At 31.4% G+C, this 11,652-nt stretch overlaps 1 protein-coding gene across 1 annotated transcript; it reads right to left on the bottom strand.

Moving 5' to 3' along the window:
• Positions 1-7,044: 7,044 nt before the first annotated feature.
• On the bottom strand, positions 7,045-8,418 carry LOC11441694 (uncharacterized). Its single transcript, XM_003619584.4, has 2 exons — positions 8,261-8,418; positions 7,045-7,945 (listed from the first exon to the last, which is right to left on the bottom strand). The coding sequence occupies exons 1-2, from the start codon at positions 8,315-8,317 to the stop codon at positions 7,331-7,333; spliced, it is 672 nt and encodes a 223-aa protein (XP_003619632.2). The 5' UTR covers positions 8,318-8,418; the 3' UTR covers positions 7,045-7,330.
• Between the last annotated feature and the right edge of the window lie 3,234 nt (positions 8,419-11,652).

Here is an 11,652-nt window from a genome sequence, read left to right as displayed (position 1 = left end):
CTTGATATTATCCCACTTAGTGTTCCTATACTAGATGGAATTTAACATATACCAATGGCAAAAACTCGTTGATATAGCTTAAAAAACCATTGGTATTGGTCATGAAACGTATACCAAAGGAAATTTATTAGTTCTGTCCTTTTTGATTTCCTATACCTACACGATAGATTTACCTACCACGTGTTTGGGTTTAGGGCGACATTATCGGTTGGTATAGGTCATTATCGGTTGCGTTAAATAAATATATTATTTTGAAATAAGAGGTTGTTATTGTTTATAATCTGTACCACAAAATATTTAAAGAAAAATGGGATAATAATTCTATTATATTGTCAAACTAACAAGTCTTGCAAACTTGTGAAATGAACAAGTCTTAGAAACATATAAAATTAACAAAGTAAAGTTTTTTTTTTTTTTTTTTTTACAAAAATAAATGATATTCATTCATTTAAATTGACAGAATACATCGATATTCGATAGAATGCAAATTCGCTAAAAACACAAAGGATGAAAATGCGAACAAACTCATAACATTCATGTTAATAACATACGTCTCCGGATCTGCAATGTTGACGACACCAAAGTTATTGGTTGGATCTACACTAGCACTAGTAGAATCTCTCGAATTTCCTGCGGATTTTCCGGCGGAATCTGGTGAAAATTCCGCAGAAAACACCTTTCCTGCGGCCGAAGATTAGCACTCCCAGGTAATACCTTCGTGGATAGTTGTTTCCTGAGGATTTTAGAAACCGCAGGAAAATTTCCTGCGGAACTTTCCTCAAGAAAAGCGAACAATATCCGCAGGAAACCTTTTGGTCAGAGTGGCAGAAATTCCCCTGCCCGTGAATGATTCCTGCGCATGTAATACTGCAGCAGATTCCTCAGGTAATTCTGCAGCAAAGCTGTTTCGGCAGGAAAATCCTCAGGAATCTGAACTATTCCGCAGGAAAGCTCTTCGTCCACAAAAGCTATATTTTCTTTATTTTCTAGTAATGAATTCCAAAAGCCATAATAAGTATCAAATTTAAATTATTTGTTTGATAAAGAAATTATAAAATGTAAGAGGTAAAAAACCCAACATTTGTCATAAAATACATAAGTCTCCATCAATATGAAGGTATAAAATATGCATAACATACATTTCAACAAACACTAAAATATGACAAAACACTAGTTATATTAAGGAACATGATTCATGTGAAGAAACTACAATGTAATTTTTCCCTATCTTCTACTCTTAGTCTTGCAGCCTTGTAATTGCCCTCTCTTTTGCTCTTTTGCCAATTGTTTCTCAAGCCTTGTAGTCGCCTTCTTCAACTTTTACCCAATCTACAAAACCATATGATTGATGAAACACAAAAAATAATAAGGCCTCTGAGAAGAGTAAAAGAAAGACTATATAGGCACTTCATTGTTTAGGCATCATGTTTTTTAATTGAAAAACATTTTTCCTTAAAAAGAAAAACAGAATTCTGGTAGTAGAGAGTCAGGCTCAGACACAACAATAACACTCATAACTCATAAAGTTTATGCAAGTTAAAGGAACTCACGGTGGGGTCAGGCACTTCATATTTGTAGACTTGATAATGTGGCCCAGAATATAATATCTAATATTCTTACCAACTGAGTTAAGATCAAAGAGTTCTAAGTCAATTTTTTTAATGTACTCATAGAAAATAAATATGTCTGGTAAAATATACAAATATTTGCTCATATTTATTATTTTTTGGGTTTTTTAGATACTTTGTGGCTCATTTTAGATACTATTGTCTCTCCTCGTGAGCTTAGCTCAGTTGGTATGGACAATGCATAATATATGCAAGGTCTGGGGTTCAAACCCCGACCACAAAAAAAAAGATACTATTGTCTAATCACTAACAAAAACAGTTTTCTAACACCACCAAAAAAATATACTATTGTCTAATAAAATATACAAGTGATTACTTTTTAAAAAAAATAGTTAGGTATTTGATTGTATTTTTTAATTATTTTTAGGGTTTTAATATCCTTTTTTTGTATTGTTAAAGACTCAAGTAATATTTCACACATTGTGTCCAATTATTTTTGTCGATATTTATGGTCTAATATTATTTCTCAAAATAATTTGTTTTAAACAAGCTAAATTATTTCACTGAAATTGACATGGAGATAATCGAACATGAGACCTTGAGGAGGAACACACTTCCATATCAAAATCCAATACCACGAAGCCAACTCAAGTGGGTTTAATTTAACAATGAATATGTGCATAAAAATAACCAATTACAATTGACAAAAATAGTTTGACATAAGAAATTCAAAACGTTACTATTTTAAAATTGAAGAAAGAAAAAAATAAACAAAAACGCAGCAAAATCCGTAAGAAAAAACATACGAAAATCCGCAGGAATATCGGGGGAATTTCCTAAGGATTCATGAAAGAAAACGAAAAAAGAAAATAAAAACACTTCCGCAGGAGAAACCAGAGCAAATGTTTTCGTTACCTGCAGATTTTCATGCGGTGATAGCGACCGCATGAAACATGTCCAGAGCAGCAAGAACAGCAAAATCGGCAGGAATTCCTGCGGATTAATTTCCTTAGGAAAATCCGCAGGTAAAGAGAGAGTTTCTAGTAGTGTGGAACGAAGTTGATCTGTTAATCTGAACCGAACAAATACATAAACGAAACAAGAAAGACAAACAACCTCACGATGAAAGCACAAAATAAAAAACAAAATAGATGTGAAAATCATTTATTTCAATAAAAGGGAAAATGAAAGACAAGTTGGAGAGATGATTTTGGGTCAAGATAATTCACTATGACAAAACTATGATTGTCAACAAAAAGTCAAAAATCTAGTCCGGATGCACCAAAACTTGAAGAAAAACTTTGATCTGAAGACAACCTCTGATGGATGAAGTCAACGCTCTGAAGAACATCAAAAAAAAAATTGTCTTCTTCTGATATGGACTTAATATGAGTGGATTTTACTATGATCCATGAACGAAATAATGGAAAATACAAATTGATCATCAAAGTATACTAGGCTGTTGCCCCCAATACACCGTACATGGCATATTCTCACTTATTTCCATCTGAAGAGAACTTGGGGCTTAAAAGTACCGATTGAGGAAAAACCAAATTAGTCACCGCTAACTTTTCTAGTGTGTTTCAAATTACTAATAGAAAACTTTTTAATCATATATCTAGGTATTTCTAATACCTTTAATTCTTAATAAACTTTAGGCTTAATTACTCTTTTCGTCCCTTAAGTTATTATTTGGTATCGCTTTGATCCCTTAAGTAAAAAAAAGATTGTTTTGGTACTTTATCTTTATCTCCGTTACATGTGTTGGTCCCTTCCATTAGTTTTAATCAAAAAAAACGTTAACTGCTATCCACGTGTCATTTTGGCATGGTTGAAAAACTTAATTTATTTTCTTCATCTTCTCCACTTAAATTCTTCATCTTCTTCCCCCATTTTCTGGAAAATAAGAACACCACCAACAACACATTCATGAAAAAGAAAAAGAAAAAAAGAACAACACCAACAACAAGAACAAACAATAACAACAACCCAATAAGTAGCAACAACAACAAAGAAAAAAAGGACAAATCTCCAAACAAAATCAAATCATCTTCAACACCTTCATTCATATTCAAACCTAAAATATAAAACATTTAAAAACTCAAATTCATCATCTCAAAAACACCAACACTCAATCTACCTCAGAACAAATTGGAAATTGGTGCCCTTCTTCAACCTTGGATTCAATTGGGTGTTGTGCTAGTTATCCCAATTGGATTTAGCACCAAAGTCACTTTTCTTGATAATTAATTTTTGGGTTTTTATTGCTGGATTTTTTCAACTGCTAGTTGTAGTTGTTGTGGATGTTTTGAAGATTTTAGTTGATTTTTCCATTGTTATTGAATCTGGAAAAAAAATAAATTAGGAAATACATATGAAGATTTTGGTTGATTTGCTTTAGGAAGATTGAGAAATTGTGTTGTTTAGATTGAAAGAGATGTTTATGAATGAAAAAAATTGGTTATTGATTAAGTTATGAAATTGATTATGTTTATATATTTGTTGAAGATGATTAAGTTATGAAATTGATTATGTTTATATATTTGTTGAAGATTATAATTTTGGGGGTGTGTCAATCCACACTACATGATCTACTGAGATCTAGCTCAGTAAAGTAATTGTCATGATTGTAATCATGTGTCTCTGAAGTGAGAGCTACTTAGTTGCCTTTCTGTATAAGTAGGAGTTCTCAGAAAGAAAATATAAGTCAAATACTTCATTTTTTAAATCAACTCATAACCATAAATGTCCTGAATCTTAATCAAAGTCACAATGATTAAATATTTATTGTATTTTGGATTTGGTTCATTTTCTTATAGACCAAAAATACCCGCAAAAAATAACATAAATTGGGAATATGCAACGTTGACGATCTAGTTATTGATCGAAGTTGATTTGTCAATCTAAAACAAACGAACACTATACCAAGATAGGAAATCACTAAAAAAAATTGTCTACTGAATACAAAAATATTAAGGATCCTAGTTAAACACTGATTTGTGAATTTGTCTATGAGAATTCAGAAAAAATGAAATTACGTATGAGCTCGTATAAAATTGCTTTATATATTTCTATAAATCAGGAAAACCGTTCTAATATTTGGATCGAAAGCTCCAGAGACAAATTTATAGGTAAATTTCATTAGCTTTTTATTTACGATAGAGGATTATACTAGAAACACACACATGCAAATAATTAAACTATATAGAATTGGTAGCCCTAGAGGCATGCCAACACCAAAATAGTTAAAATAAAAGTTTGCATAATATTATTGTTAGAATTAGAAGATGAAAATTTTAGTTGGTCAGGTTATATTAAAAAGTATCTCTTGGAACATTGGTGTTAAGTTTGAAGGAAAATTGGAAGATTAAACATCAAGTAATTATACTTTGATTTAATGTTGTGTGAATTGAAAAAATAGAGTGTGGGGGTCCTACATAAAATAGAACTTACACATTAGTAGTGTTTAAATTGCGGTATTTAATTTTAAATACTTGATAACGATAAAAACAATAGTAATTATTATTTTTATTCGTGAATATCACTTCCCATAAATTTAGCATATGGTTGTTGTGGTAAGAACAAGGATTTAATTGAATTTCTTATATTTCCTTCATTCAAATTCAATAGTTTGTTTCCTCCACTTTTGTGGATTTGTTTCTTTTGATCCTATCCACAAGTGTTGTTGAACTGATTAATGGATAAACTCCATTTTAATCTTATCCATTAGAGTAACTGCTGTCACAATTTTTGCTAAAACAGTTACCAAATCTCTATATAAATAGAGGACTCCACTCAGTTAAAAAATCACACCAAAGAGTTTCATTGAGTTGTCGGAACTCTTTCTCTCTTCTCCCTTTCTTGACTTGCGTTGACGAGTTTTTCTTCTCTTCATCTCCTTTTCTTGTCCCTTCGAAATTAAGAATGTTCTTAAGACCATAGTCTCTTTCCGATATAATGTCCCTTCGGAATTAAGAATGATCTTAAAAACATAGTCCCTTTGATAATATATGTCCCTTCGGAATAAAGAATATTTTTAAGATCATAATTTCCTTTTTAAGGAATAATGTCCCTTCAGAATTACGAACGATCTTAAGAGTATAGTTCTTTTCGATATTTTCTTCCCTTGAAGAAGTTAAAAGTTAGAATGGTGTAAAACCATATTTGAGTGATCATAGTAGTATCATAGTTGGAGAAGTTAAAATTAAAATGGTGGTAACATCTTATTTGAGTGGTGTTAGTACCATATTGGAGTAGTTTTAGTATTAAAAGAGTGGTTTTAGTACCATATTTAAGGTGTAATTCTCGAACCGTTTTCTACGGTGCAGTAGTTAACCGCACAGTTGTAGATGGACTTGTTTTATTCTGGAGGCGGCGTGGTTGATAGTCGGCCTTGCACAATTTTGGACAGTACCATGAAACATGTTAAAGAGGGCGACCTGGTCGTGACTCAACCTAGTAACAACTTTGATAGATATTATCTTTTAAAATAGAATTTGGAAAACCAAAATACAACAATTTAGAAATCCAAAAACAAACAGTATCTGTGTGATTCTTTCTGCTCTAGGAAAACCAAACAGTGATCTAAATCAAATCAAGTTGCTTCCTCTGCCAAAAACATTGACAACAAGGGGAACCCCATGATTTAAATTTTTGTCTACTGGTCTCTATTAATTTCTTAATCTGTCTTATAAGATATATATTTGGTGGACCTCGTGGGAAGGGTGTGGAATCTAACTTTCCATGTTGCTTTATTCTATATATAACTTAAAAAATTAATTTACCTAGTTTCCTTGTTAGCTCCAATGGATCAATTACAAGATTTTAATAAGAAGAAATGAAAAATAAATAAAAAATGAACGTGCGGTTCCTAGAGGGGTACATGCAAGTTACACAAAATATATGTTCAATATAATAAAATAAGTATTATCTCCGTGAACTTAACTTAATTGGTAGGAACATTGTATGATATATGCAGGGGTTGAGGTTTGAATCCAGACATCCTACTTCTTTACATTTAAGATGTGTGAGCTTTAGGCAACTCTTGAATGCTAATTAAATCGTTTGCAAATAAATAATTTATGCAACTAAAGGAATATTATACGTACCTTGCTGCTTGGGGATGTCTTATTAGGTGTTTCTTTCACATGATATTTACTAACACCTTATATTTGTCATCACAAAACTTTGTATCTTACCAAATTACTAATTCAAATAGTAACTAGTCAAGAATCATAACATTCCAATTTTCGAGTTATACTCAATTTCCAATAGAAAAACATGCAAGAGTTTCTTTTCAAGATTTTCATGTACCTTTCTACTCAATATCAAGGAAATTTTTTGTTAGATGTATTTTGTTGTAGACTAGTGGCCCCTTCCATGTGTTACAAAGAAAACAAGGACAATATTAAGTCTATAAAGATTGCATTTCATCTCTTTTAATTTAGAGTATATGCAAAACATGAAGAGAAAAAAATTAAATCAATTTTTGTAATATATATGTCTATAGTTTTCTTTGTACAATTGAATTGATAAGACTCACTCCTGGTTTCCTTATAATAGAACAAAATTGATCAATATTTCCTATTCCCAAAAATTAAATGTAGAATCAGTCGCTGATTTTGAATTCTCTGCAGTCACACCATTACCGATATGAACTGTCAAATCAAGATTGAACAGCTTATGTTCGATCTCGCATTTTGAACACAATTTATCGAATTTGGATTACAATACGTCCGATTTTGATCCAAGAACGAATGTAATCAAGCATAAATCACTTTTCCTTGAGGAAGTCTAACTCTATAAACATGTTCTTCACCAGTACATTTATCAACCTTCACAATCCAACGACTTCGAGGGCTGTTACTGATTCCAGATTCAAATTTAGGACTAATAGCATTATTCTCTCCAAATCTTGTTACCAACAACCCTTGTCCAATAGGAAGCAATTGAGTTTTTGATCCACAAGATCTCCATGACCCTTTAGAACTAAATGCATTGTAACCAACAACAACTGTACCTTTTTGTTTACAACAACCAATTTGAACACATTTAACAATCTCTTCATGATTCATAAGGTTGCAATCAATTAACACAAAATCAGCTTTGTTTAACACCAATAATTCTTGTGCTCCTTTTCCAATCATGAATTGAACTTGATTAGAAGCCGCTCCTAGGATTTTTTTTGATGTGATTAGATCTTCGATGGTAGGAACAATGCATATTACTTTGCCATTTGTTTGATTAGCAGCAGCAACTAATGCAAGTGTTGTTGGATCTGCTGCACCAGCACAAGCTACAACCATTAATTGTGCATTGTTTCCAGCTGCTATTGCTGATATAAATTCAGCTACAGCAGGTTCCTTTGCCTTTTGACCCTATTGAAAAATAACCAAAGATTAGATCAGAAAGAAAGAAAAAACAATGCTGTTGGTATGAGAAAGTCGAGATGAAAATTTATTAATTGTGATTTAGTGACCGATTTAGCGATCAGAGTAGAGAAAAAAAATATCAAATTAGTCGATAACATAACAACTAGTGGTTGGCGACATTTTTCAAATCGCTCTCTAAATTGCTAAATCGATCACTAGAGATGCTGAAACAATTTGGTTATAACATAAGTCGCAAAATAGCGAATTTTATGTAGTAAAGGTAGAAAAAATTGTAACAAGATATTATTGAAGAATACTCACCATTTTCATAGTGCTGAGATAGGCTTTTGTGGCATTTTCTGCTGACCAGTAAGCCATTGTTTTGATTTATGTAACTCTTTTTGAGTCCTCTAAAAATTTTCTTTGATGGTTTTGGAAGATAGGATTTCTTCAAATGTTTGATGCAAATAAATTTGATTTGGGAGGTTACACATATGGGTCTATATATATATATATGAGAAAACATATGCTGGACATATGCATGTGGTGTTCCAATTGGCTAAGAAAGTACAGAAAAATATTATATTATTCATAAAAATAATAAATATACTATATTATAATATAATGGAATTTAATTTAATGTAAAACAAAAAAATACAACTAATTTTAGGTACAACTTGGGCAGGTTTATGTCAAAAGTGTTAATTTGTCAAAAAGAAAATGTAAAAAGTATTAATTACTTAATTAGCTATACTCCAGAATATTCATCCCTTTACCGTTTTTCAACATAAGACTTAACTATGAAGGAAAAAAAAAAGACTTAACTATGAAGAAAAAACAATATATGAGGTAAAGAAAAAGGCTAGTAATCACAAAAAGATAAAAGGAAACTTTTTTATTTGCCATACAAAAATACGTGTCATTTGAAAACTAAGTAAGTGCATAAATATACCTCACTTTATTTTGTCCTCATTTGACAACAAGACTTGAAAAAAAATAATCTGACAAATGTATTTACAGTAAATTCCAAAATGGAAAAGGTGTCATGATTTGCTTATATGTAGATGATATGTTGATCTTTGGTACAAGTATAAATGAGGTAGAAGAAACTAAAGCTTTCTCATCCAAAAAATTTGATATGAAAGATTTAGGAGAAGCTGATGTGATTTTGGGGTTCAAAGAAACAGACATGCATTGCCGACTCCACCATGGCTGCAGAATTTATTGCATTGGCTGCAGGGAGCAAAGAGGCAGAATGGCTAAGAAATTTATTGTATGAGATACCAGTTTGGCAAAAGCCAATGGCGCCAGTATCCATACATTGTGATAGTAGTCAATCCACACTATCAAAAGCTTATAGCCAAGTTTATAATGGGAAATCAAGGCATATTGATTTAAGACATATCTATGTAAGAGACTTGATCTCTAATGAATAGTTGGTTCAAAGCTTGCCTACCATACTATCTGAGAATGAGCGAAAACTTAACTTATTAAGTAATGGTTCAAATCGTAAGATACCATTATCTAAATGCATGGAATTTTCGGATTTATGAGATTTAGTATTTTGAAAATGGTGGGGGATTGTTGGTGATTTCCAAAATAATGGATTCACTTTAGATCAAAAGTTGTAACTCTTCATGAGAACCTTTCATATACATTATAACCTTTAGCAAATGGGTGCTTAATAAACCTTAGCATTGGTTCAAGTGTATATTATTATAACCTTTGACAAAGGGGTGTTTAATGAACCTTAGCATTGATTCAAGTGTATATGGCCATAACCTTTGACAAAATGGTGCTTAATGAACCATAACATTGATTCAAGTCAAATGAGTGTTTTCTCTCATGTGAAAGGTCATCTAATGCACTATAAATACTTGGCATTTAGGCATTAACTTGACACACAGTTTTGGAAAGAATTTTGTTACATTAACAACATAATTCTTCACCATTCTCTTACTATAAGTCATCCATCAATTCTCTGATGCATGAGTGAATTGTTGGAACCATAAATCTGTAAAATACTGTTAGGAGATACGCTTGGTGTGGTTGTGCAATACACGTCAAGGAACTCGTAGTATCCTGAAGGGGATTCGCCGGTCATTCCTATTGCATCCAATATACAGTTATTTGTGGGGGCGAATCGAACCTAAAGGTTAGTATGGCAACCCCATGTGCTTTGAGTTTTACATGCATAATCATTAAACATTTCAGGTTTCAAGTGCAACAGCCTCTCCCAACAAACAAGATATATAACACATCACCACCCTTACGCTACCCTAAAAGCACCATCTCAACCATTGTAACCATCTTGTTATCAGAAAGCTCAAAAAGGGAATTGAATCTATCTTTCAAAGTTACTCCTTCCAACCAAGGACCCCACCAAAATAATATGGAATTACTATCCTCTAATTCATACACAAAATTATCATCAATCCAAATTCTTACATATGTGTCAACACCACGGTCAATACTAACTAAATTGTTTCACCACACTCTATCTCCCCCTCTGCGTGTAAAAAGTGGTCAACCTCCCCAAACTAGCTGTCAATACTCTAAACCACAAACCAACATGCTCCTCCTTCAATCTCAACCACCATTTACCTAACAAAGTCATATCGAACTCCCTTAACCGCCTAACCCCAAACCTCATATCTCTTTATTAGAACAAACAATATTTCAATTTATGCAAGATATTTTCCTAACATCTTCACTTCCCCCTCATAAAAAATAATTAAAAATATATTTGATAGAAAATGATACATGTGGGAGCTTTGAAGAAGGAAAGAAGGCAAACTGAAAGATAAGACAAAACAGACTTTAGAAGAACCAATCGACCACCCAAATAAGATATGTTTCTGCAATTCAACAATCTAGATATAATATGGTCAAGGGGTGGTTGCCATAAATTCATTATATGGGAATCACCACATATAGGAAGCCCCGAAAGGAAAGAAATGTGCCTAGTTTTACATTTCAAAAGAGAAACAACCTTAACAAACCAATAAAAAACCGGGTTAACAGGCCTTTATCCCCTGTAAAAAAAAAATTTTGGATTCGGTCCTTGTAAAAAAAATTTTGTTTTGAAAACTCCCCTAGACCAGCTGACTGTGCATTTTTGCTGATGTGGCATGCTGCGTCAACATTTTGAATGACGTGGCGCGCTGACTGTATAATTTTTTTTCTGGGGTATACGTGGCATTAATGATTATTTTTTTAAAAAAATAAAAAGATTCTTAAAAAATTTAAAAAAACGAAAAGTATTATAAAAAAAATGAAATAAATTCTAGAAAAATAAAAATGATTAAAAAAACGAAAATAATTATGGAAAAATTAATAAAAATCTGGTAAATGAAAAATAATGAAAAAATCTAGAAAATTTAGTAAAAAAATTCAGGAATAATTTAAAAAATCTGGTAAAACGAAAAAAATATAGAAAATTTAATAAAATAAAATCTGGAAAAATTAATATATTTCAAAAAATTCATATTTCCATATTATTTTCAATAGAGGAAAAATTTAAAAATTCTGGAAAAATAAAAAAAATTCATATTTTTTTTCGAAACTAAGAAGTTTTATTTTATAAAAAAAATAAATAATTCAGCAACTTAAAATATTTTAAAATTTATGAATCTAATAAGAATATAATTAAAAATGAAAGTTCAGATTTTTCTTTCGAAATTAAAAAGTTTGTTTTTTATTTTTTATACAGA

This window comes from Medicago truncatula, chromosome 6, assembly GCF_003473485.1.
Source record: "Medicago truncatula cultivar Jemalong A17 chromosome 6, MtrunA17r5.0-ANR, whole genome shotgun sequence".
NCBI lineage: Eukaryota > Viridiplantae > Streptophyta > Magnoliopsida > Fabales > Fabaceae > Medicago > Medicago truncatula.
This window is presented reverse-complemented; position numbering and strand designations above follow the sequence as displayed.